Genomic DNA, 25,467 nt, shown 5'->3' on the forward strand with positions numbered 1-25,467 from the left:
CATATATATATATATATATATATATATATATATATATATATATCAGCGGCTTTTGTCTCTCAGGGCTGAAGATGTGACGCTCGTTCGTTTCGCGTTCAACAACACCCTCGTGGCCTTTGGCAGCTTTGCACCAGCTCAGAAATCACTTCTATAGCATTTTTTTTCCTTTCTTCCGCTATGTGTGATACATTACTCTATTCCGCTTTTCGTCTCCGTTTCCCAGCATTTGAACTGCAGGGAAGTATGCTGCTTGTTAGGAGGGATGCTTCTTCCCCTCTTCTCCATCGGATCGATCCGACCGCTTTCCGAGTTCAAAGAAACTGGATCTGCCATTTTGATCTCCTTGTGTGCCGCGGGCCGTCGCAAACGCTACGAGTGCCGACGACGAAGAAAAGCTGTGCGCAACGTACCGTCAGCAGCGCACCGAAGAGAGCCCAGAAAGTGAGCGGGAGGAAGCAGCTGAGAATCCGAAAAGGATCGAAAGGAAGTAGGGAAAAGGGGTTTTCCCTCTTCTTGAGTATTTGGTGTTTCGCATTTTCTTTCTGTACACGTACACACACTCTATCGTGCTGCAACCAGATCAGTCGGTGCACCGCCCGCTCCCCGTAGTGCGCCACTTCTGCGTGCGATCGGGCAGCGGAGCACTCGGGCTGCGGTGGGAGGGCGGCACCCGCCGCACGGACCCACACTCCTCCCACTCCGCCAAGTAGCGCGCGCGGCGGTCGCAGTAGAGATCATCTGTGATGAACACTTTGTGGCCGAACTTTGGCGCGGTGAGACTGACAGATGTGGAGCCAGCTGCGGCGCTGTGACTGCGCGGTGCCGCCTTACACGACTGCCCACGCCGGTTGCGGTCCCCCTTCCCACCATCGTCGGAGGGCTGACCGTGCGGCGGAAGTCCGTGATGGAGTGCGGGGCAGCGGAGGGTGCCGCCAACAAACCCACACGACGGACACGCCACCGAGTTGTCCAGCTTGCCGGCGGCGATCATCGAGACGATGTCGCGCGCGCTCATCAGGGGATGACCGCACGAGGGGCACGCACTGGCCGTCCCCTCCGCGGTCTTGGGCGAGTGATGCGCAAGCGGCTGTGGCGGCGGCGCGTTGTCCGGCTGCCAGGACGGCGGGCACTCCTGCCGGTCAGCGGCGCCAGCGTCAACGTCCCAATGCGGGTCGTGGTGGTGAAAAGGGCGTCCATGCAGAGGAGGAGGAGGGGGCGGGCACTTCGAGTGCTGCCACGGCGAGGGGGTACGACGCTCACACGGACAGGGCGGAGGCGAGCCGTGTCTCCAGCCGTGCCCCCACGAGTCCCAGGAAGGCGGTGGACCGCGACCGTTGCGACACCGCGGTCCACGCGGCCATCCCCAGTTGTGGTAGTGGTGGTGGTGGTGCAGCGGCGGGGGAGTGCGATCGCCGTGTGCGTGCGGGTCTCGGGTGGGCGGCGCGTCCAACTTCGCCTCATCGCCTGGCGGAGACTTGGGTCGCGTTGGGGACTCTGTTTTCTTTAGGGGCTGCGGTTGCGGCGGCGGCGGCGGCGCACAAGCGTCCTTGCTGTGCCCTGGCGAGGACGACGGACGGGCGTGGTTGGCGCTGCGGGAGCGGCGAGGGCTGCCGCGGTGCCGCGCCGCCTCAGTCTCGCGGAAGGCGGCCTCCATGCGGCGCTCCTCGCGGTCCCGCTGCATCGCGGCGATTTCCTCCCGGCGAGCGTCGAGTTCGGCTTGGAGCTCGCGGCGACGCGCGTCGTACTCGGCGTCAACAGCGGCCTGGTAGGGTAGGTTGCTCCTGCGACGCAGCATCTCTGCCGTGTTGGGGGTATAGAAACGACTGCAGCCGCCGGTGCTGCGGTGACCGACAGAGTTGGCGAGAGAGGCACGGCGCCGCTGCTCCGCCCCCCGCGCTGCCTCGCAACGCTGCTGACGGGCGAAGAGGTCCGCCTCTGTCAACTCCGCCTGCTCCGGCACACACGAGGTGCAGCGGCGGGCAGAGCGGGGGCCCTCGTGGTGGGCGTCTCCCTCCTCGCGGACCCAACCGCCTCTTCCACCGCGGTGATGAGAGTGGCGGTAGTGGGGCGGGGGCCCGCCGTGGCAATGCGGACAGGTGCAGCGATCCTCACAGCAGCACGGCGGCCTGTCAGGTGCCTGTCCGCGCCCTCGTCGCTCAACCGCAGAGCAACGGCACGTGCATGCGTCGGCGGAGGACATCGGGGAAAAACAAAACACAGAGGAAAGCCTCACGTGTGTGCTCTAATGAAATAAAAAGCGGGAAAAGACAAGGCAAGACAAACGACAAAAGGAAGAGTGGTACAACAAAGAAGGAGAAAATATATACGTGTTGAAGTACACAGCTTTTGAACGCGATGTGGAGTGAGCGAGGAGAGAGAAAAAGGAGAAGTGCGAGGTGTATGGGTAGAATTACGAGGTGGTTTTTCTCGGCCTTTTCCGTGCCCTTGGAATGCGCATGATGGCCCCTAAGCACCTCGCTATGATTTCTTCAAAAGCAACTCGGCGCGCAGATTGTCCACGGAAGAGCCGCCGAGCTCGCCTTTCCAAAACTCTTGTGGGACGCAAGCAGCTGCAGCTACACTTGCGAGCTCGATTGCTTGGCAAGCAAAGTCGCGAGCAAAGAAAAAAAAGAGAACTAGAATCACCCGCAAGGAGCCCTACCACGAACTCGAAAAAAAAACGTCCAGAGCGTCAACGCGTGCGTACTTGATTCGTGTTCGTTGCTTTGCGTTGTTCTGTCGCGCGACGGATAATAAAGAAAAATAAACTGATCCACGTGTTTCTTTTCCGCGTAGCCGACAACCTCATCGCGCAACAACAACAAGACGGCATGGAAACAACAGCGCAAACACCACCGCCACGGAGGAAGCAATCAACGCATTAATGACCACGCAAAATTCAGCGTCGCACCTACAAATGAATACTTGGAAAAGTATGAAAGTCAACCGATGAAGGAATATGCAGACAGAAATCTAGCGTGTTTGAACTTCTCTCCGCCTTGCAAGCATACGCAAAGGCGTACGTAGGAGAACGCTGGGTGAAAAGAGTTGAAGGTGTGCATTACTCGCTGTCTCATCTGTCCATGTCTTGAAGGTTCGAATCTCCCCGTTTTTCCAGCTCCACACTAACCGCAACGAAAGATGTTGTAACACACACATACATAAGCACACACGACAAGTGAGCGCAAGGTAAAGCTGCACGCAAGAGGCCTGCTGTATGGACTGCACGTCACGGCGTTGTCCTTCGGCTCTGCTACGCCTGTTTGGTTTCTGACTTCTCCTTGGCGGCTTCCTCGATCTTCATCTTTTCGTTCTCGAGCTTCGTCTCCGCTGCACGCGCGCGTCGGTCTTTGATCTCCTGCAGCTCACGTGCGAGCTTGCGACGGTTCAGAATGACCTCGTGCAGCGCGCCGATGCAGCGGGCGACAGCGGCTAAGAACGTTGCGATGGCCTCGTCATTGGTGTGGCGAATCATCTCCGTCGACGAACGATGAACGTAAATCTCCGGCTGCAGGCTGATGAGCTCCTGAAGCACCTCTAGCACGTCCTCCGAGATGGGCATCACACCGTTGCCGACATCCTGCAGGTACTCCTCGATCTGGCGCAGCACCTTGCACAGGTGGATGAGAGACAGCTCGCGCTCCTGCACCTGGGTGGAGAGGGTGGTGATGGTGGAGTCGGTGAGGTCCCGAAGGAGGTGCTCGATGCCGATCTCCTCCGCCTCCTCGGCGCCGAGGTGGGTTGGGATGTTGCGGAACTCGAGCGAGCGGGTGCCCTCGCGGCCCTGCACCGTCGTGTACGCCAGCACCGGCACTCCCTTGTTGTTGGGGTCGGTGTTCACCACACAGTAAACAGGGTTCGGGCAGAAGCGGTCGGCAACGAGGAGGTGCAGCAGCATGTCGTTCGGCTGGATCGTAGGGCCGGAGGAGTACCAGCCGACTACCCTCACTTTCGGCAGAACGCGCTTGTGCATCGCAAACATCTCCTGAGCATAGTTGGTATCGAAAAACCACACATCGGCGTCCTGCGGGTCCTCGTCGAAGGGGACGGCGAAGCTGTTGTTGATGTCCAGCGTCTGCAGCCCGGTGTGATCGCGGACGTAACGACCAAGCAGGATGCCCGCCACTCGCTTCTTCTGCAGCGCCGTCGTGTTCATGCGAGCGTAGTGGTCCACGAGCGACAGCAGCACAAGCGGGTGCACCTCGACGCGGCCGGCGGTGGGAATGAAGGTGGTGGGTGCCGCCACATCCACTTTGCTCTCGCTGCCGTCGTCCGACGCGGCGTCATCGTTGGCGACGACCGGGTCGGGGTTGGTGGGCTTCGGATTCTCGCTCATCGCTCGTTGCGCGGTCTAATAGCTCTTGTTCTGCGTTTGGTTGTTTGTTTGCTTTTCCCAAGGAGAATACGATGACGCTCTCACAGGTGTTCCAGAGACGACTGTGTGAGTTCTAGGTGACAGCAACGGATGTGGTAGAAACGAGTAAAGAAAGATAATAGATCGCGGTAAACAAAACACACGCGCTGAAAACAAAAACGGGTGGCTGAACGTTCAACGATCAAACGGAGTCAAAAAAAATTTCAACGGCGCCGATAAAAAGAACAGCTTTTTTTTTCCTCCGCGTGGGCTGTTGGTGCTATTTTATTATTCCGTTCTGGAGAGCGGTTGAAGTTGACAAAAGAGGCTAGATCCACCACAGAGAGGTGTAAGGACCCAGGCGCCATCGACCATCAAGAGAAGAAGAGACGAGGCAAAAGAAACGCACATGGGAGAGCAAAAAGTAAAAAAATGAAAGTGAGCGCAGAGGGAGTAAACCGAGTTAGCATTCACGAGCAGGATCTGCTAGAAGCCCGTGTCGAACAAAGGCGGACTCCTATGACTGTTGGGCCTTGTAGGTAAAGCAGAGGTGCAGTCTCCACCAGAAATGCATCGTCGTTTTACCTCTGGCTGAAGGACTCTATCTGTGTGTTTTGATGTTGCAGGTACGAAAAACCTCTGCAAGACACAAACGCAAAAGTAAATAAGGTATGCACAAAGCTCAGAAGAAAGGAAAGAGGGAAAACAAACACCTTCTACACATACACGCCAAAGGAAACGCCGCGACCACTGCATCGGAGACGCTACTGTGTGGGAAAAAGCAACAACACTCCAGTACTACAACCCCCCTAAAAGAATGAGAGGCGGAAAATGGTAAATCACATAAACCAGTCGAATGAATTGGAGGAAAAAAAGGGAGGTGAGAGAATTACACGGTGACATCAAGAAACAGAAAAAAAAAGGAAAGACGGCGCACACGTTTCGCATTTCTCAACACAGGTCGCGCAAAAGGAAAATAAAAGGGAAAAAAAAACTACGTGATCGGGCGCCTTTCTACGATCGCCGTCTCTGCCGATGTCTTTCGTGGGCGCCTTGACTTCTCCTTGCCGTAGCGGGAAATGAAAAAGCCCACAAAAAGAAAGAAGTAGCTGCCATACATCAAGAGTCCCATACGAATCAGCTGCGCCGGCGTTTCGCACCCGTACGGGCTGACAAACTTATGGTAAGCAGTGTACAGGCAAATGGCATAGCCAAACACCATCTGCGCAATTTGAAGGCCAGTGATGAGGGGTGCGATCGGCGCCACCACCCGCTTCAGCCCGCAGGAGCAGAGGAAGTAATAGGAATACATGAAGGAGTGCACGACGTAGTTCATCGTGGCGAACCAGATCCCGCTCGGCAAGAGGTGGCGACCGCCGTTCCAGGAGAAAATGGTGACGGTCAGGTGGTGGTACGCATGCAGAAACGTGATCGGCTTCTTGCGCAGACACAGGAACACCGTGTCCAGCATCTCGGGGATCTTAGAGACCATAAAACTAAACACCCAGAAAGAAAACGCTCCGTCGTACAGTACGCTGTAATCGAAGCGGCACACCACGTTGTAGAACGGTCTTGACGCCGACATGTACACGAGCAGCGTGACACAGTACGCGCTGCCGGCGATAGAAAAGACCGCTAGCAGCAAGTTCCACACCCGAATCACTCCTGACAACTCGCATGCCTCTCTGCCCTCCATTGCGCGTGGGCCCAACAAGATCAGAACGATGTAGAGCACACAGACATACTGCAGAACATCGCCGTAGTCACTGAAAAACATAACAGCATTATCACTGTTAAAGTTGTGCGTAATACTCGCCAGCAAATCCAACAAGGACTGGGTGTGTGAAGAAAGGACGGACATAGTGGTTGTGGCCCAATTACCGCAACAAAGCAAAAAGGAAAAAAGTCTTCAGCAATCACTTCAGCAGGAGCACGTTGTGCACACGAGACCGAGAAAAAGAAATATTGCACCAGAGCGCAGAAGAAAAAGAAAAGAAGGCCTTACGCACTTACTATACAGACCGGAATTACGAGCCAAAGTGAGCCGCCTTGTCCTTTTCCTCTTTCCTTTACAAAAATGACACAAGTTGCTCGTAACTTCGCGACCGCAACTATACTTGTTCCGTAAATGGACAGTTGGCCGCTTTCATCGTCCTGCGTCCGATACAAGGTCTGACTGTGCGAAATAAATCCCCACGTGAGGGGGGGGGGGGAGTATCGTAATGTGCTTTTCTTTTCTCGCCTCCCATTAAGAAGAGTAAGTGAGGCGTAGAAGAAGAGAAGGAAACAGAAGAGAAAGTGGGTGATGACTTCAACGATGTTGAAGCGGGAAAAGGGCGACACATAGATGGATGTGCGCCGACGCTGAAAGCGAAATTGCACTGCATCCACACAAAGCTGAACCCTCCAATATGCGAGGCAGAGACGTCACCAGTAGCTGCTGCGACAGCAAAGGGCGCGTTGTATTTGCGCCTTCACTGCATTCCCTCAGCCGCCAGAGAGAAGCCTCCGTCTACCCCCCCCCCCCATCAGCGTGAACCGTTTGATCCAACGAATAAAGAAGAGGGGGAGCCGGTGACTTCGATTCTTTCCGCCAAAAAAAAAAAGACTTCCTTCGCCACCGTCAAGGAAGATGCCGTGACCAAAAATTCTCCGTTTTCGTTTCCTGTCGATTTTATTCAAGAAGTTACGTTTTAGCTCATCATTACAGGCAGCATCAAAACTTTTTTTTTACACCATTAAGAGCGGAAACAAAACTACATTAAAAAAAAGGTCCACAATATTGAAGAGAGAGTCAAACCAGACGAGAGCAGCACCACGAGTGGGGAGATGTGTGTATAGAGAGAGATTCGAATATATATATAATGAGGAAAACACACGTGCACAGCAACAATAAAGGAAGCAGTGAAAAAAGAGGGAAAACAAAATAAAACAGCGTCTCGTGTTCCTCGTGTCTGGGAGCAGAGCCAATTTCTTTCTTTCTTCTCTAGTCGCAACAGTATCACACGCCACGGGCTACGCTCCCACATTTTCATTTTGCCAGACGTCAACAACTCAAAACGTGCCAAATGCAAGTGTCTCTCTTGTCATGGTGTGCGACTCTTTTTCTCCTCCAAAAAATCTTGTAAACGACAAAGTCGAAGGAGAACATATTATCAAATGCGAAATTAAAAAAAAAAACTACGATTACTGACAAAACAGTGCGAGTTCAACCACAGAAAAGTGTGTAGAAAAAAAAGAAGGGCGAACGAATTAAGCGTTGTGTTTTCCCTCCTTTTCCAACGATGATCGTATTCGTCCTTTTTACTTGCGTTGTTGCTTTCTGCGGATTGTAGGTGAAACCAAAATGCGAATTTTCCTTCTTCATGTACATTTGAATGTGTCGTTCCCGTGACCCAGACAAACACAAAACCAAAAACCAAAGATGCAGTTTCCCGTCGCGCTTAATGCGTCTGAAAGCGGAGTGGATCGTCGCAGGAGCAGGTGCCGCTCTCTCGAACTTTTCCTTTTGCCGGCGGAAAGCCTACACCACAAACGTAATAGGAACACTGCTGTGTTTCCTGTTCTGAGTTCTTGAGCGAAAACACTTTCTTTTTCCCTGTCGCTTTACTACCATACGTGCGGCTTTGAACAGAAGAGATAAAAGCTAGAAGGAAGGAAAAAAGGGAAAAAGACCACGGTGCGACGCAGAAAGAAAAGAGGGAGAGGAGGAAAAGAAAGCACCGTGCCTATCCACCCCTCTACGGGTCGGAAAATTCTCTTACACCTTACGATCTACATAAACATTTTTTTTCTCTAACCTCAGATCAGTGCATCCATATCATCAACTTCTTTTCTTTAAATCCACAAAAGTATTAAAAGTACTTTTAACAAAAAGAAAAACGCAACCAAGGAAAGCGAAAAAAAAAAAAATCACTGCGCTTGAATGACTGCTTCTACGCGGACACTTTACGGTTCATCAGAACACACACGCGAGATAATTTTAAAAAAGAAAAAAGGCTCGGCGTGCTGAAAGCATAAAAAGAGACACGTAAATAAGCAGCGTTAACTCTCTCTTTCGAATTATATCATTCATCGTTTTTTGCTGCTCCGATGCGCTTGAAAGCTGCCTACAATGCCGATTTGTCACCAAAAACAAAAAGAGAAAAGGGAGAAACACTGAAAGAGAGCAAAGCAAGAAGATGAAGAAAACAAATGAGAAAAGGGTCAGAGTGAGGTCCGTTCTTACACAATTAAATATAGATATATATATGTCAGTCTCATTCTGCGTCCATCACAACAGCGATACGGTCATTTCCGCGCCAAAGCAAAAGAAAGAAGCACATGGACACACTCACACGGATGCATCCTTTTTTTTTTTTTACAACAGCGGAACAGGAAAAGATGCTAGTGCAAGTAAAGAAGAGAAAAACAAAAACGCAGCATCTCTCAGTCTATTGGCTGTTGATGTGTGTGGACACAACATGAACGGCGGAGAGATGCGACGTCTGAATAAGAGGTGATCGCGGCTACAAATGTTATGAAGACTCTTTTTCTCACCGGTTCGTGCTTTACAGCTTTTCCAATTTCAAGGTTGAGAAAATAAGAAAAAAAAGAAGAGCTCATCGGAAGTGGGAAGAAACGGCAGAAAGAGAGAAAGCGATGCCGCACCACAAAGAGACAAAAAGCGTGCGTTGATGTGGAGTATCGATGCATACACAGTATAACCTGTCGATGGCGTACCCAGCAGTGCGAACAGAAAAAGGGGGGAGGAAAAGACGGTGAACGTGCATCTCTATTTTTAAGTGACCACCTATGAGGGAAGCCTTTAAACATCTTCTGCCTTTTCCAAAAAAGTTCTCTTCTTCAACCTTGTCGAAACAGCGTAAGCGGAGAAACAGAAACACAAGAGAAAGCAAGCAGTGTAGAAATCCCCAAAAAGAAAAGATCACAGCAAACGTAAAGCCCTATGGGAAACATAGGGCGCTGAAACATTTTTTAAAAGCTGAAAACCTTGCGTATCTCGTCCATACAAAGAACAGTACGCACCGCACAAACAAAACGGCCTTTGGCGTCTGCATATTTACAAATCCAGAAGAATAAAAAAAAGACGTAAAACGAGTCATATCAATTCAAATAAGCCTCCATTATTATTATTCTTAAATTCAGTTTTCTCAGCAAGAACGGAAAATATGAAATACAACGAGTGATAGAGTCACAAAGCAGAGATTCAGAGCTTAGCGCAAAGACAGCAATGCCGAAAGAAAAAAAAGAAAAAGAAAGACAGACGCGCCGCATACCTCCTTTCTGTCTTTTTTCTTTTCAGCATAGTTTCTTACATAGCGGGTAAGGCCTCTACTCTCCTCCTTTCTTTTCCAAATAGCGTAGTCTTCTCAGCAAACAGTTTCCCATTTACGAATCGTTCCCGTATCCTTAAGTAAACTTCCTTCTCCGTGTTTTCGTAAGCTGTACGTAAAACAACAAATGTGTGCCGTATGCTTTCGCTTTCTTCTTTTTCTTCGTTGTGTTGAACGAGCGACATGCCGGTCCGCACAGGAGCATTAAAAAACATCCTTTTTCAGCTTTCTATTTGCCGGTTTCGCGAAAGCAATAATAAATTTTAAAAAAAGATTTGCACCTGTAGGCAATCTGAATACTTTTCTTTTGCTTCGTACGTGTAGCGGTGCATGCATCAGCGCCTATACTGTTCCCTAGCTTTGCCCTTTCTCCTGCTGCTGTAATATTTGTGTGTGTGTGTGTGTGCTTGTGTTTGGGAACTCAAACACTGAACCACCACACACTCACACAAAGAAAAAAAAAAGGTCACGGTGATTCTCTGAGAAACCGTGAGTTCGCATTCTAACACTGGTATCTGTGAACAGGCCTCCGCCATGCTGGAGAGAAAACATGTGAAACACAACCTGACCGTGAAAGAAACACCGTACAAGTAGCAGTACCTGGAAAAAAGGGGGGGAACAAATATCGGGGGGAAAGCTAGAAAACTAAAAAAAAACACAAAATTGAAAGCGAAACCTTCAAAAAAAAGGACGAAAAAGAGGGGGGAAATAGCTCAGTGTTTACAACAAAAAAATGTGAGGACGTTATAAGACGGCAACACACGCCACGCATACACAGAATACCACGCAGAGAAAAAGATAGTAAAAGTAAAAGCAAAAATATCTTTAAGGATCCAAGAAAGCTTGCGTAGAAGCTGAGAGGAGAGTAATAAAAGAGAAGAGCGAAACGTGCAGGACAAGAAGCAGAGCCGCTTCCGCACTTGTCTTTCCCAAGAACGCAAGAACAATGCTCCTGTGTGCGTACGCGTTTGCACGCATGTGAAGCAAACCCAGAGAGAGAAAGAAAAAAAAAACAGAGGACGAAGATAGTTGCAAAAGGAGCCATCGCAAAAGGCAGTCGTCAAGTTAGGTTATCGCACAACCAATAATAATAATAATAAAAAGGAGGTTCAAAGTATACGACTTTTCTTTTTTACTTCATTAGACTTTGTAAATATGCGTGAACGGCACCGAAAGAAGACAAAAGCACGCAAACAGAAATTCGTCATCATAAGTCGACAATGAACGTTTTTCGTGTTGAGGCGTTGCGATTGCGCCTTCTTTATGATGGCGTACAGAGAAGAGAAAAACGGGGAAACAAAAAGAGAGTGCACTTGTAGTTCACGCTCCCAGAACAACAGAAAAAAAGAAAGCGAGTAATATCAAAGCGAAAAGAAAAACAGGGTTTTCATTTCTAAGAATGCTCATTGAATCTGAAAGCAAAAGAAAACAAAAAGGAAATCACCAGTGAGACGTAACCAACAGCCAGTGTGCCCGTGATATGAGGGAAGAAAACCGTTCGCACGGATTATGACGACATAAGAACGAAAAAAAAGTCGAACACGTATTCTGAAGTCCAAAAACGAGCACTCGAAAAAAGCATTACAAAAGGGGGGGGGGGTGAGCAACAAAACATGAAACGAAACAAAGGAAAAAGAGAGAAAATGAGGAGGCGGGAAGTTGGCAGCCCTCCTGTTGTACGATGAGAACAATTAAAACGGAAAAAAGAAAGTGAAGTTGAAGTACCGTGATGATTGACGTATATCTCTGGTTTCTTTTACTTCCTGTGGGTGTTTTCCATTGTTCTCATCGACAGTGCTCCCTCTCAACGTCCCCTCTGCAAAAAGCTCCTTTGTTCGTTTTCCCTCCTGCTCTAACTTGGCTGAAACTCGCAGCTTTCTGTTCTTCTTCCTCCCGCTTTCTCAGACGGCACGCGCGTCATTTGGGTCTTCTTCTTCTCTCCCTCTAGAGAAGATGGAAAGGATGCGCGTGTTTGGATCGCTCCAACAAACGCAACGCCGTCGTTGGCAGTGAGAGCGAGCGAGAGAGACGACGGCGTGTGAAGAAAAGAAAGCAGGCGCGAATCTTCCTCGTGTGCCCCCTTTTTCCAGATACGTGCTTCAACTTTCAAACTCGTTAAAAGCGAAGGTGAGAGAAAAACTGTAAATGTAACATAGAAACCCCTGGAAGAAAATGACAGGAAACGCTCCTTTCCTGTCAGCAGCGGTGTCTTCCTCGGTGAGTCTTTGTCGTTCTCCGTATGTGCGTGTGTGTGTGTGTGTGTGTGTGTGTGTGTGCATGACTTCAATCCCTCCTCCTGCAAGCTATTGAATAAAAGGCGTCGGACTTCACGGGTATTTTCCAAAACAAAACAGAAAAACAGAACAAGAAATCAGCAGTTACGTTAGGGTGGCCCAAAAATGCAAAACAAAAAAAAACGCTTTCGATGGGCAGGTGCGATGGAGAGGCTGTGACGGGTATATAAATACATACATATATACAAATATATAAGCGCACATTTAATACTAGAAAAGAAGTTGAAAAACATACCTCATTCCATTTACCATTCCGAGTGTACTTCCTTGTTTCTCCTGGCTTTCTTTTTTACTAATTTAGCACTGTTTGGCCGCCTTACGGCATCTGCTGGCCAAAGACGTCGGAGCGCATGTTCGTGCGGTTGCCGCCGTTGTAGTAGCCGCCGCCGGCGTTAGCGTTGCCGTTTGCGTTGCCGCCGTAGCCGCCGTAGCCGCCGCCGTAGCTGTTGGCGCTGCCGTTGCCGCCGTAGCCGCCGCGCGGACGGAAGCCGCCGTTGTTGAAGCCGCCACCGAAACCACCTCCGAAGCCGGCGCCACCACCGCGGTAGCCCCCGCGTCCGCCAAAGCCGCCGCCACCGCCGCGGTAGCCCCCACGTCCGCGGCCGCGAGTCTGGCTCTGGATGTTGGGCTTCTTGGCGAGGGCCTGCACCTCGGGCAGGATGGTCTGGTTCGTCTCGCGCATCAGAGGGATGAGGTCGTCGACGATGTTGCGGTTCTTCTCGTTGAAGAAGGCGACGGCGGTGCCACGCTTGCCGGCACGGCCAGTACGGCCGATGCGGTGGACGTAGTCGTCGATGTTGCTGGGCAGGTCGTACTGCACCACGATCGCCACGTTGGGAATGTCCAGCCCACGGGACGCCACATCAGTCGCCACGAGCACGCGGCACACGCCGCTCTTGAAGACGTCGAGGGCCTCCTCGCGCTCACGCTGCACGCGGTCGCCGTGGATAGACGTGCAGGAGAAGCGGTTCTGGCGCAGGAAGCGCTCGAGGAAGTCGGCGTCGCGCTTCTTCTCGACAAAGACGAGGACGCGCTCCGTCGTGTGATCCTTCAGCATCTCCAGCAGCTGCGTGCGCTTCTCCGTATCCTCCACCCAGCGCACGTCCTGCGTGATGTTCTCCGTCGTCGAGCCAACGCGGCCGACCTGCAGGAAGTGGTGGTGATGCAGGAACTCGCGGGCGAGCTGCTGGATCTCCTTCGGGAAGGTGGCGGAGTAGAGCAGCGTCTGGCGCTCGCCAGGCACGGGCATGTCAGAATCCGGGCCCTGCACCAGCTGGCGGATCTGCGGCTCAAAGCCCATGTCCAGCATGCGATCGGCCTCATCCAGCACGAGAAAGCGGATGTCCGAGAAGCGGGTGTAGCCGCGGCTGTACATGTCGATGAGACGGCCAGGCGTGGCCACCAGCAGACCGCAGCCGCGGGTCAGCTCGTGGATTTGGTGACGCGGGTCGGCACCGCCGTAGACGACGACGCAGCGGATGCCGGTGCGAAAGGTGAACTTGCGGCCTTCCTCGTAAATCTGAATCGACAGCTCGCGAGTAGGGGCGATGACGAGGGCGGACGGAGCAGACTGGCCGTTGGCGGGCTTGGCGCGGTTGACATTGTTCAGCAGCATGAAATTGATCGCGGGGATGAGGTAGGCAGCGGTCTTGCCGGAGCCGGTCTGAGCGCAGGCCATCAAATCGCTGCCGTTCAGCACGCACGGGATGCCGTAGCGCTGTACTGGAGTCGGCTTCTGGTAGCGGCAGCGCGCGACGTTCTCGGCGAGTGCCGGGGCGAGGTTCATGGTGGAAAACGCCTCCGCCGGCTCGACGTCGTTCGGCGTGATGGAGACCTTAATCGCCTCGTACTGGTCAAAGTTGATGCCGGGAGTGTGCTCCTTAAAGATCTCATCCTCAGACTTCTCCTCGCGGTGGTAGTGCTCGTTGCTGCCGTACGCGTGTGCCTGCTGGTGGAAGGGGGCCGCACCACCACCACCTCCGCGGTTGAGGCCACCATAGCCGCCGCCGTTGCTGCGGAAGCCGGCGCCACGGCCGAAGCCGCCACCGCCGTAGCCGCCGCGCTCCACGCGGTCGTTGCTGAAGCCGCGGCCGTTGGTGTTATTGCTGCCTCCACCAAACTGGCGGTTGCCTTGGTAGCCGCCGAAGCCGGTGGCTGCAGCCGCACCGGGGGTGTGCGTATTCTGGGCTTGATCCTGATACATGTTATGCTTTAGTGAGTCAAAACGGTGATATGTTAAACTTTAGAAAGGAAGACGGGGAAAGAAAAGAGCAATGAAACTAGATTTCTAAAAAATGGACGACAGGAGATTGTTGAAGTGGACTCTTCCGGGTATGGGGGGAAGAAGAGCGATCGCACAGGTGTGTGTGTAGAACGTCGAGAGAGAAAAAATGAAACGAGAGCAATAGTTGTTGTTTTTATAAACAGCGGAACTCTTCGTGTCGTGCCGGTGTGGGAAGACGAAAAAGACGTTTTTTGGGGGGCGTATTTTAACGAGTTTCACGTTTTTAATGAAGGGGAGAGAGAAGCATAGGTCGAGAGCGATGGAGTGAACAAACAGATCCGGTGTGTAGGATGGAGATACGCTTGAAAACGCACGACATCATCTCTGCAGGACGAAGACGAACTGAAACGATGAGGAGGACTACTTTACGTCGACATTCCTAAAGCGCAACGTCAAAGTACGGCGGCTGTCTTTTTTGATGCCACGTTAGTTCCTCTGCATTGATGCTAAGCAAGACCGTGGAGCTTCACCTCGGCAATCCGTACTCTGCATACACTCCTTCCCGTGTGTCGTTACTATACTATACCGCTTCACACTTACAGAGAGCGAAAGAGACAGCTCTGTTGTTCCACTCGCAAATCTTCTTCTAGAGGCTAAAGAAATATCTTTTGTTGGTTTTGCTGTTTTTCTGAACACGAGCGGCTACGTAAATCTCAAGAGACAAAACTTGAAGAAGAAAAAAATGCGAGCGTTACTCGATGTTGGCCTTCCGACTCAACTCCTTGCTATACATGTGCGTGTGTGTGTGGAAGCACGCATTCAACTCTTTTGCTGTTACATGGGCGAGTTCGCAAGTGGTTAACAGGTTAATGTACATCCAAGCAGCGAGAGGAGAAAAAAAGGAGGAGTAAGAAAAGCACAGAATTCTATGATTATTATTCGTGTGTTCCGCCTTCGCTTTTCCCCTTACCGCTTCCCACGCCGCCCCGCACGAGACGACAGCGCCTCCTCTCGCAGCCGCTCCACCTCACTGTGGTACGGCTCCCACAGATCTAAAAAGGCGTCCTCGATGGCCGCAAAAAAGGTCGGCTCGAGTGCCCGCAGTCGCTGATAGCGCTGGTCGACAACGACGTACAGCAACGGTGGGTAGACGAAGCCGTTACGCTCACCTTCGCCGCTGGAGCTGCGGCTCGCTCCGGTCCCGCCTGTCTTGGTCGACCGCCGCACCTCCCCGCCTGCAGAGTTGGTGATGGACACCGACACCGTGGTGGCTTCGCGTGCTTCGTACGGCGCACGAAACATCTCCTCCTCGAGCGGGTAAAGGGACATGACATGGTGGGCCAGAGAGAGGTACAGCTGGTCCGCCAGCCTTTCCGTCGACGGCAGCACGGACTGGGGCGACTCCGGGTTCCACCCGAGCGCGATGGCGCGGCTGAAGTACTCCACCGTGCTCGCGAACTGATGCCCACGAAACGCGCCGTTGGCCAGCACCAACAACGCGGAAATGAGTTCGCTGGGCTGACACAGGGGAGGTACCCGATCAACGGACAAGGCGTACTCCTGGCGCGAAATGCCGGCGGCCTCGCACGCGGCTACGAGGGCATGCAGAAAGGCCGCGTAGTCGACGAGCGCTGCCTCCTCGTCCTCGCGCTGCAGCAAGTCGCTCCGGCCGCCGTCCGCCTGTCGCTGACGATAGGCGAACGCTCGCCGCACAAGCGCGAGCGGGGTAGACCAGTCCACGTCGCCGGTGGCGGGGCCCTCCGCGGCACCCACTTCCACCGCCGGCGCAGGAATACTGAGGAGGAGGGTGAAATCGCGAATTGCATGTGACCAGTCGTGCCGCTTGTCCGCGTAGACGGCACCGCGGGCCAGCAGCGTTGCCCTCCGCTCCGTCGCGGTCTGCTCGCGGTCGAGGGCGGCGGACAGCGCGCATAATTCGCCCGTCACGTCCCCGTCCGCATGGCACGCCTTCGCGGTGTCGAGGAAGTAGTCTGCCCTGTGCGGGTTCATGCGCTGCAGGTAGCGCAGCAGGTGACGTGCGAGGGAGAAGTCATCGGCCTGCATCGCCGTTGCCACGCTCGCCTCATACGTTTGCACGTAGTCCGTGTTGCGCAGGACCGCCTTGTAGTGCGACGCGGCCTCTTGTCGCAGTTGTTTGGCCTCTGCGCGTGTAATGGAGGCGGCGGCGGCGGTGTTGGTGCAGCACATATCTGCCACATAGCCCAGGTAGAAGTGGGCGTGGGCCACGTAAAAATCGCAGGCGCGGCGGAGAAGCTCGATGCTCGACAGGGGTGTGCCGTTCATTGTCATGGTGAGGGTCCCAGCAGCCCACGACGCACTCGCGAGAGGCGGGACGGAGGAGGTAAGTGGCAGAGGCAGGGCTTCGCCGCTCCTGTCACTGCCTGCGCCGGATGGCCCGCCGCTTGCCGCGGTGCTCAGCAGCACCTCCTCCGACAGGCGCAGCAGGCGACCCAGTTGCTCACGCGCCACTTCGGACAGTCCTGCCTCTGCCGCGCACTTTCCGCTGTGCGCCAGCACCTCCATCGAGGGCTCCTTCATCTTCATGTACTTGGTGTAGTCCTCGTAGGCATCAGCGAAGGAGCGCAGCGCCTCACAGCACGACGCGCGCAGCAGGTAGGTGTCCAAGTTCAACGGATCCGCCGCAATGCTCCCATTCAGCAACTCCCGCGCCTCCGCGTAGCGGCCGCATATCATTTCCAGTGTACCTAAACGGCGCAGCGCCTCGGCCAACCAGAACGACCGTTGCTGGTCTGCCTCCGTTGTTCCTCGCCGCTGCGTAAGCGCCGCCACCGTCAGCACACCCTGCGACTCAGCGCTGTTCTGCAGAAGAGTAAGGATACGCTCCAGCTGTGCCCGCGCGTCGGACATCCGCCCCTCGCCAAACGCCTCGTCTGCCCTCGCCAGGCACGCCGGTACGCTCGCGGCATCAGCGGCGGCGGCACGACTCGCAGCGTCTGCCCGCCGCGAGGCGTAAGGCACACCGCGAGTGCCGCCGTAGCGGTCGGAGAAGGTGTGGTAGAGCGGCGCGTCGTGCCGGGAGTTCCAGACGGATTGCCAGTAGTCCTCGACGAGGCGGCGCGCCTCTCCGCGGACGCGACGGGTGGAGGCCGCAGCGCCGCCGGCGGAGGTCGGGGCGCTCCGCGCGGCACTCGACGACAGCTGAGCGGCGCGCTGCTCGCCGTGTGCGCTGCTGCGCGTCATCCGCAACTTTCCCTTTGCGCTCTGCGGCGGCGGGGAAGGGCCGTAGGCTACCCGAGGCAGTGACTCCATCGGACCGGTACGGATGTACGAATAGAGCCTTCGGTATATCTTTCGCTTCGGCCTTCGTTTGCTTGTTTGATGGTTTTTCCCTTTCTAGATAGGAACAGTCTGCGTGCAGTGCGCCGTTCGCTTCACGTTGTGGGGGCGTAAGTAAGACTCACGCAGTGGATGACATCGTTTTTCAAAATGGATAGGTAGAACGGGGGAAAACAAGGGGAACAAGGAACGTCAAGAATGGACACGTAGGACTCAAAATCAGAAAATAAACAATGAAGGTGCTTCATCTCTGCGGTATAATGAAGTCAACCGGCGTTCCGCGAAAGACATCTTGCCTTTCAGACGCTTTGTATTCCCTTCATTGCGTCCATCTCTCATTTGCCTCTGAAGCACCAAGTAGGAAGAAGGAACGGATGTTGGCAAACTGACTGAAAAAAAGAGTCAGTAAGCTCCTCCGTTTTTGTTTATTTCGTGTTCTCCTTGCGGTGTTCCAGTATGGACGCACGCTGAAGAGCAGGAAGGACGGCTTCGCAACCAAGCACGCCTGGCCCCAACTTGATGTTGTACATGACGAAAGAAAAAAAAAGGTCTTACCAGTGCCACCTTTGGCCTTCTGAAGACACCTCACGGTTTAGGCACACGTTTTCAATGCAAGGCGACGCACACATTGTTGTAGCAGTGAGAGTTCCCTTCGTAGGCCACAGCCTGTCAGAATAAGCAGCCGGTGATAAGCGCGTCGCTTTTAATGTACATCTTCAACTATCACCTATCACCTAACACAAACATGCACACACAGATCCTCTACCGCTACAGCAAAACTTCAACAGAACAACAACAAAAAAGGTTCTGCAGGGCAGGGTGTGTTGTGGGGTCGTGTCACCCAACGCGTAGCTCTGTGTCGTTACTCAATTTCCAAACCGTAGACAGCATTGCCATTCGCTGCTGGAGAAGCGGCAACACCTTTGGGCGAACCGCGACCTGCTGCGGACGCTGAGCCAGTGCTGTTGCTGCCGCTGCTGTCGTGACGCATCGCCGCGTAGTCGACCCACGTTTTGCCCGCGGCGGCAAACTCTAATCGGCGCTTCTCCGTCAACCTCGCCCTCTCCTTCGCGAGGATGTCGTCGCTATCGATCAAACCGAGCCGGGGGATGAACGCACCAGTGGTGTTGTCTGTCTTTTCCGCGTCGTCTTCCATTGTCCCCATGACAGCCTTGTTGTGGTGCCACTCGCCGCGAAGGCACCGCTGCCGACTCACATAGTGCCACACCCCCGGACCTTCGCGCTCGCCGTTGGTCCAGTAGCCCTCGTACCAGTCCCCGCCGGCCTGCCGCAGCACCGCCCACCCCTCGCACTTGTTGTGGCGGAAGTTGCCCTCCACAACATCGCCGTTGGTGCTGTACAGCTTGCCGCAGCCGTGGCGCTCGTCCCCGGCAAAGTCTCCCTCGTACACCTCGCCGTCCGGCAGCCACTGCGTGCCACGCCCATCGCGGCAGCCCGCCAGCCACTCCCCCTCGTACACGCGGTGGTAAGGGCTGTCCTTGCTCTCGCGCAGGAAAAGCGTGCCCTGGCCCTCGCGCCGGCCGGCGCAGAAGAAGCCGTGGTACTTGAAGTTGGACTGCACATGCTCGCCGAAGCCGTCGAAGAGGTTGTTCTTCCACTGCCCTTCGTAGGTGGCGGTCTTGGCGGGGTTGAGGTACACAATGCTGCGCGTGCTGCGGCCCTCGCTGTCCTCGCCTTTGCGCGTCTTGGCGCTGTCTGGCGACATACTTAACTGTCCCGACAGCGGGACCCCTTGCTTGGGAAGGCTCGAGTCCGTCTGGTCCCACCCTTCGACGCGCCCACGCAGCGCCAGCAGGGCCTCCTCCTGCTCCGTGCGCGGGCGGCCGTTGGCCTCGTTGTAGATGGACTGCAGCACCTCCTCCCCACCCACGGCCGCCTCCATCATACGCAGCTGTCGCAGCAGGCGGCCACGCTCCGACGGCATCGTCACCGGCACACACGCGGCATCGAGCTGACGGAAGAGCTGCAGGTTCTCCAGCGTGTCGACGGTCTCGCGGTACGACAAAGGGTCGACGCAGCCGAGCACGAACGACGCCTCGTGCCCACACATGAGCTGCGACATCATCTGCGTGTAGCGGCACTCCATAAAAAATGACTCGCTGCGCTGAATGAGGTCGTGCAGCTGGGCCTGCGTGCGACAACGTGCGACGCGCTTGGCACGGTACTCCATCGAGTGGATCACCGCAGCGCTCAGCAAGGTGCTACTCACGTTGACTTGACTACCCTGACGCAGGATCAACTTCGGAACTCGGTTGGCGCCAACGCGCTCCGGCCCCTTCGTGTGCACAAACGTGAGACGGCGCAACACGCATTGCTCACCGGCTTGTTTGTCCACCGTCATGAGAGAAAGCTGGGCGAAGCCGTGCCAGCGAAATTGACGCGCGTAGCCGCGTTGCACACGTCGAACGTTGCCTTCGTTGAGCAGCGCTTCGAACTCCTCGTAATTTTTTACGGGGGCCTCCCGAAGGTTGGACAGGTAAAGACGCCCCAGCCCGTCGCGGTACACCGTGTGGCAGCCCGAAACATCGCCTTTGCCATACATATCGGCGTCACCGTAAGCCGTCGAGGCCGCTACTGGTGCGTCGGAAAGGTTGTCGTGCACCCCGTTACAGTTCATCTCCCAATAGGAGAAGCCTACCGTGTACTCCTGCGCGTCGGACTGCTCCCGCAGCCGCAGAAACAGTTCCCGCACAGTCTCTTGAATCAAACTGGCCTCGTCGGCGCTGCCAAAGAGCGTGTGCGTTTTGCCCGTTTCGGCGAACCCGATGGCGATGCAGTTGGCACTGAGACCGCCCATAACAAGGTCCACCATCTCCAGCCCAATCGTGCGGAAGACGTCTTCTTGCCGGGCCGTCTGGGGATAGAAGTAATCAAAGTCGTACATGAGTCCATCGTTTGCGTTGGGTGCGAAGGCGATGAGCTTGTCCTGATCGGCCCGCAGCAGCACTTGGGTGGCGGCTAGCTCTTCGTCCGACACGGGCCGCTCGCGAACCGCAATGCGTAAGCGCTCCACCACTGGTGGGTGCACACACGACTGTGGCTCGTTCGGAGGGTTCATCGTTTTTGGTTTGTTGTTTTAATGTGAAGCAGACCCTCTCTTTTTTTCGAGAGAACAAGAACTACACGTAAGACTGTCAACGAAGTTTAAGAGGGATGACAACGTACCTCTTGCTGACCAGTCAACAGACGGAATCCCAGCTGATTGCTCTTTTTTGTTGATGATGTGAGTACTTGCAATTGCCGGAGTGTGCGCAAATGGAGGGGGAGGGGACGGAGGAAAACAAGGAACAACGGGACGAGAAAAGCAGAAGACGCACGGGAAAGAAGTGAACATTCACACACAGAAAAAAAACGTTGAAGCGTAATCCGATCTAATGCTCGCCAGAACAAAACGATTCCCACAAATGATCCGACGCGCCAGAGTTTCGTTTCACGGTTCTTCGTGACGCCTTCTTTTCAAGAGAAATAACCCTCGTTGATAGAGGAGAGCAGAAGAATGTGCAGCATCACTTTGGACCTCGCCATCACGTTTCTCTCCCTCTCTCTTCCCATTAGAGCGTAAACATCATCACGGAAAAGAGGTCTGTGGAGGACGCGAGGTGATTCACGGTGGTGGACCATTGATTCCTCACCGAAGTGAAGAGCGGGTATATTTAGTTTATATATCATGTAAATGAGAAATCATAAGCCTTGATGGCTCGTCAAAACATGATGAAAACGTCTACTTCTTGGGGGCACTCTTGGGGGCCGGCACGCGCTCCTTCTTCTCCGACATGAAGAGCTGCACGTGGCACGGGCTGCACATGTACGGGGTGATGCGGCCGTGGGCACGGAACGTGCGGCGACGCATGCGGGCGGCCTGGTCCACCTGGACGTGCTTGATGACCATCTGGTTCGGGTTCAGGCCCTTCTCGATTGCGTTGGCCTCGGCGTTCTTGAGCAGCGACATCATCGCCACGACGGACTTGCGCGGCCAGCGGCCCTTCGTCTGGCCCCACTCCTTCGCCTGCCCAGTGCGGCCAGTCTTGCCGTTGTAACGCTTGAAGGGGATGCAACGGGTCTTGGCGAGCACCTGGCGGTACAGCTGCTGAGCCTTGCGCAGTGGCATGCCGTTGATCACGTTCGCGGTCTCAAAGGTGTTCTTGTAGTGGCAGCGGAGGTCGCTGACCTTCGCCTTGGCGGCCTTCGAGGACACCTGTGGCTTACGGGAGTAGTGAGTCATGGTGAACTGTGAAGTAGGTTTCTTTGCGCGTTGCGCGTCGTAGATATTGAGAGAGAAAGAAAGAACGCACGTACAGTTTTTTGAGGAGAAAACGAAGACGAAAGGGAGATGTGCGACCAAGGTAGTGAGAGAAGATAAGAAGCAAGGAAGAAGTCTACTTTATTCGGTGCGTCTTTTCCCTTTTGCGCCTGCGCTAAATCGCCTGAGATGCAGGCCGACGTTGATAAAACAAAAATTTAAAAAAGGAGAACGTACTTAAGTGTCCGTCAGACGCACTACACTGTTTTGACGGAGTGCTCATGCAAGACTCGCCGCTTACACACTTGACGTCGCCGCAAAGAGAACCGACATATGATACTGCGTAGCCATCGCGTGCAGCAGCTAAAAAAGAGGAGGTGTTTTTCCTTTCACCTTTCTTTTTTTTCATGTTGTGAACTTCACAGTGAAGAGTCGCATGTGGAACACGAACGTTTATAAAGGGCAGCGAAGAGAGAGAAAACAAGCGTCTTGCCAACTGCGTAAGCAAACAACAGCACAACACGTCAAAAGGGTAAAACGAAGGAGGCAAGCCGTTGTGGCTACGCGCTCTCAAACGTGTACACCAGACCGCTGAGCAACCCAAGCGTCCGCCTTGCTGCACCGAAGTGACACAACTGCCGAAATGGCCGACAACCGCAACACCAACTAACCCCAAGACCTACAACTCCTAATGAGAAGGAGCACTAAGAACAATAAAGCCACAAGCTTAGCAACAACGAACAAGTGCACAGACTTTTGGCGTTCAAACGTCTGCGCGGGAGACCCCGTCGCGGGGCAGCACACATATCTTTGAAAAACACAGTTGTATGGTGGAAAAAAAAAAGTTGAGACACATAGGAAAAGAAGAAACGCGAAGCCGTTTTTACGGCGTCTCCGTGAACCGCAAGAAGCAACAGTCACCTGATAAATGCGCTCTTTTTTGTTGTTATTTCCTCTTGGGGGGAGGTATCCACTGAGAACACGTCGTGTGTCGAGTGTGATGTGGGGAGCAAGCACACCGCCGGAAAACTAGTGCTTTATAATGTAGAGGAATGCACAGTCCTCCCTCTTTGCGTTTGTTTGTGGGGGGTTGGAGCATCAAAAGTCAGAAAAAAAGAAAGCAGCGTGAAGGCCGGAAGGGAAAGAAATGGGAGACAAAGCGGTGGCTACTCGCTGCTGTTTCCTTACGCCTTTGCAGATGGTGGTGGTTGTATCTTCGTCTTGCCGACGAAGGACTTGACAACTGCCCGCGCCGCAGGAAACAGCTTCGCCGCAATCGGCTCCAGGCGGTGTACGAGAATCGGTGCGGTGGTAACGGTGATGAGCAGGTGCGCCGGGACGAGCATCTTGTTCAGCACGATAGAGACCACAAACGTCTTCCAGAAAGGCGGCTGCTTGTTCTCGCTTACCGGGACGTCGGCGGTTCGCTTCACATCGAAGCCGTACGACCGCGCCATGCCGATCAAATCGATGCGAAACACGTACAGACAGGTGAAGACGCCAAAAAAGGAAATGCTGTGGATAATGAGATACCACAGAAGCCCACCCGCGCCGTACGTCGCTACCCGCTGCTTTAACGTCAGTGCGTTCACGCCATCGGTCTTGGCGCCCGGTTTGGTGGCAGTGTCGTCAACTGCCGCGGCGGTTGCCTGTGATCGAAACACCGCGCCTCTCTCGTCGACGCGGTACCCGTTTGACTTGTACAGGCGCGGAAAGCGCGTGACGAAGCCGTCGGGGATGTCCCACGTCACCTCCATTGTTTTGACGTTTTGATAATACGGCTTCTCGGCGTCCAGCGAATACAGCTCGCGCCACACGATGCGTGGGTCCGAGGGCGCTAGGGGCTCATCCTCGCTCCACGTGGTCGGGAACTCTTGGCTCGGGTCGACCGCACGGCGAGCGAGGTCGACGCCGGGCAGTACCACACCAGTCGCCGGTGTGGAAGGAGGAGGGGGAGGTGATACATTGCCGTGACCCGGTTCAGGTGAGGCACTGGTGGACTTCCAGTAACGACCTAAAAGCAGTGGGGAGGTTGCCACTGCGGGCAAACACCTTGCACGCATGGCACACCGCATTAGGTTTAGAGCAAAAAGAGGGCAAAAAAAAAGTGAGCTTGTATTGTTGTGCTGTAGCTATTGCTGTGCTGTCGTCGTGATCATCATAATGCAGGTTTCTTCTCAGCTTCCCAAGATTGATTTCTGGGCACAGTCAATAAAATGATAGCACCGGCACTGGGTAGAAAGAAATGAGAGCATACGCTTTGAATAAATGAAAAGAAGAGGCGCGAAGAGGTGTTATGAACTAATCAAGTTGATCCACTTTCAGTAAGACACGGACAACACGTACAGACACACACTCACACATTGCCACCGTGGAGCGTACCATTTTTTTCTTTTATTTTTTAAAGGATGTGATAAGCAGCCGCATACAACAATACAGTTGCACGAGCAACGTGGCGTACTTGCAACGCGCGTACGTGCTGTTCAAGCTGAGACGACGCGACGAACATTTTGGCAAAGCCCTGTGAACGCCTTTACAGCAGTCGCGCTTCTTGCAGAAAGGCAGGAAGGAGCGCGCAGCATACGCAGGCGGCTGCCCACGCCTTTTATTTTTCGTGCGTGTTGCATGACTCTTTTTTTTTGGTTGTTGAAATGAGAAGAGTGAAATGAAAAAGAAAGGCTACAAACTATAGAAATGGCGTAGTCCCATTGGTGACAAACAAAGCACACGCCATCTACGCAGCAGCGACCTCGGCAAGGAACTCGCCGTGCTCGTCGGCCGGCTCGCGGGACGGCTCGGTTTCCGCCCACAGGTCGGGGGTGAGGAAGCCGTAGGTCTTGCGCAGGGCATAGAAGGTGGCCATGATCAGGTTGCCGTGCGTGCGGGTCTTGCCGCGGGAGCTCGTGTACACGTCCTCCACGCCGGCGAACTCCAGAATCTTCTTCGGCACTGGGGCCGCGACGATGCCGGTACCGCGAGGGGCGGGCACGAGGCGGACAGCGACGGAGCCGCACTTGCCGGTCACCTTCATGGGGATCGTGTGGGGCTCGCCGATCTTGTTACCCCAGTAACCACGGCGGATCGGCACGATGTTGAGCTTGGCCGCAATCATCGACGAGCGGATCGCCAGGGACACCTCCTTGCCGACGCGGGCACCAATGCCGATGTGGCCGGCGCCGTCGCCCACGACGTTGAAGGCCTTGAAGCGGGTGCGCTGACCGGCAGAGGTGGCCTTTTGCACGGGGTAGATCTTCATCATCTCATCGCGCAGCTGGCCCTCGGTGATGAGGGTGTCGACGATCTGGTGCTCCTTGATGGGCATCGAGAAGAGGAAGATCTCCTCGAGGGAGGTGACCTTCTGCGCCTTCACGAGGCGGCCCAGCTTGGTGCACGGGGCCCACTCCTTCTCCTCCCCGGCGCCACCGCGGCCACCGCGGCCGCCACGGCCACCACGGCCACCGCGACCGCCACGGCCACGGCCGAAGCCGCGTTCGCCGCGCTCGCCACGAGGAGCTTCCGCAGCGACGGGGTTCTCAGCAGGTTGAGCGTCAGCCATTTGGAACGAGCTTTGGTTGGCAGACGATACGAAAAAACGAGAGCGTGAATTTCAGTACGCCGCGCACGTACACAAAAGTTTAGTAGTGAAGGCAAGGAGAAGTGCAAAATGAGAGAGAAATGGC

At 54.3% G+C, this 25,467-nt stretch overlaps 9 protein-coding genes across 12 annotated transcripts; all 9 read right to left on the reverse strand.

The window, feature by feature from the left end:
* Positions 1 to 580: 580 nt before the first annotated feature.
* Positions 581 to 2,344, reverse strand: ABB37_01071 (hypothetical protein; the record flags this gene model as incomplete). The annotated part of the gene is made up of 1 exon (XM_015797450.1): positions 581 to 2,344. The coding sequence occupies exon 1, from the start codon at positions 1,793 to 1,795 to the stop codon at positions 581 to 583; it is 1,215 nt and encodes a 404-aa protein (XP_015662970.1). The 5' UTR covers positions 1,796 to 2,344.
* A 909-nt stretch (positions 2,345 to 3,253) lies between these two features.
* Positions 3,254 to 4,683, reverse strand: ABB37_01072 (putative 26S proteasome regulatory subunit; the record flags this gene model as incomplete). Its single annotated transcript, XM_015797451.1, has 1 exon — positions 3,254 to 4,683. The coding sequence occupies exon 1, from the start codon at positions 4,334 to 4,336 to the stop codon at positions 3,254 to 3,256; it is 1,083 nt and encodes a 360-aa protein (XP_015662971.1). The 5' UTR covers positions 4,337 to 4,683.
* A 665-nt stretch (positions 4,684 to 5,348) lies between these two features.
* ABB37_01073 (putative mitochondrial fatty acid elongase) lies at positions 5,349 to 6,215 on the reverse strand (the record flags this gene model as incomplete). Its single annotated transcript, XM_015797452.1, has 1 exon — positions 5,349 to 6,215. One exon carries the CDS (start codon positions 6,213 to 6,215, stop codon positions 5,349 to 5,351), a length of 867 nt encoding a protein of 288 aa, XP_015662972.1.
* A 6,085-nt stretch (positions 6,216 to 12,300) lies between these two features.
* On the reverse strand, positions 12,301 to 14,419 carry ABB37_01074 (putative Atp-dependent RNA helicase; the record flags this gene model as incomplete). The annotated part of the gene is made up of 1 exon (XM_015797453.1): positions 12,301 to 14,419. Exon 1 carries the CDS (start codon positions 14,185 to 14,187, stop codon positions 12,301 to 12,303), a length of 1,887 nt encoding a protein of 628 aa, XP_015662973.1. The 5' UTR covers positions 14,188 to 14,419.
* Positions 14,420 to 15,174: 755 nt separating this feature from the next.
* Positions 15,175 to 17,647, reverse strand: ABB37_01075 (hypothetical protein; the record flags this gene model as incomplete). Its single annotated transcript, XM_015797454.1, has 1 exon — positions 15,175 to 17,647. The coding sequence occupies exon 1, from the start codon at positions 17,497 to 17,499 to the stop codon at positions 15,175 to 15,177; it is 2,325 nt and encodes a 774-aa protein (XP_015662974.1). The 5' UTR covers positions 17,500 to 17,647.
* Positions 17,648 to 18,388: 741 nt separating this feature from the next.
* On the reverse strand, positions 18,389 to 20,778 carry ABB37_01076 (hypothetical protein; the record flags this gene model as incomplete). Of its 2 annotated transcripts, none has more annotated exons than XM_015797456.1 (1): positions 18,389 to 20,778. In XM_015797456.1, the coding sequence occupies exon 1, from the start codon at positions 20,603 to 20,605 to the stop codon at positions 18,389 to 18,391; it is 2,217 nt and encodes a 738-aa protein (XP_015662976.1). In that variant the 5' UTR covers positions 20,606 to 20,778. The 2 variants fall into 2 exon arrangements, with proteins under 2 accessions (XP_015662976.1, XP_015662975.1); XM_015797455.1 differs by having other exon boundaries at positions 18,389 to 20,645.
* A 490-nt stretch (positions 20,779 to 21,268) lies between these two features.
* Positions 21,269 to 21,791, reverse strand: ABB37_01077 (putative 60S ribosomal protein L17; the record flags this gene model as incomplete). The annotated part of the gene is made up of 1 exon (XM_015797457.1): positions 21,269 to 21,791. The coding sequence occupies exon 1, from the start codon at positions 21,767 to 21,769 to the stop codon at positions 21,269 to 21,271; it is 501 nt and encodes a 166-aa protein (XP_015662977.1). The 5' UTR covers positions 21,770 to 21,791.
* Positions 21,792 to 22,971: 1,180 nt separating this feature from the next.
* ABB37_01078 (hypothetical protein) lies at positions 22,972 to 24,046 on the reverse strand (the record flags this gene model as incomplete). 3 transcript variants are annotated; one of them, XM_015797460.1, is made up of 1 exon in its annotated part: positions 22,972 to 24,046. In XM_015797460.1, the coding sequence occupies exon 1, from the start codon at positions 23,860 to 23,862 to the stop codon at positions 22,972 to 22,974; it is 891 nt and encodes a 296-aa protein (XP_015662980.1). In that variant the 5' UTR covers positions 23,863 to 24,046. The 3 variants fall into 3 exon arrangements, with proteins under 3 accessions (XP_015662980.1, XP_015662979.1, XP_015662978.1); XM_015797459.1 differs by having other exon boundaries at positions 22,972 to 24,019; XM_015797458.1 differs by having other exon boundaries at positions 22,972 to 23,986.
* Positions 24,047 to 24,440: 394 nt separating this feature from the next.
* Positions 24,441 to 25,354, reverse strand: ABB37_01079 (40S ribosomal protein S2). The gene has a single exon (XM_015797461.1). It carries the CDS (start codon positions 25,107 to 25,109, stop codon positions 24,522 to 24,524), a length of 588 nt encoding a protein of 195 aa, XP_015662981.1. The 5' UTR covers positions 25,110 to 25,354; the 3' UTR covers positions 24,441 to 24,521.
* Positions 25,355 to 25,467: the final 113 nt, after the last annotated feature.

Source organism: Leptomonas pyrrhocoris, assembly GCF_001293395.1.
Source record: "Leptomonas pyrrhocoris isolate H10 chromosome Unknown, whole genome shotgun sequence".
NCBI classification, from domain to species: Eukaryota; Euglenozoa; class Kinetoplastea; order Trypanosomatida; family Trypanosomatidae; genus Leptomonas; species Leptomonas pyrrhocoris.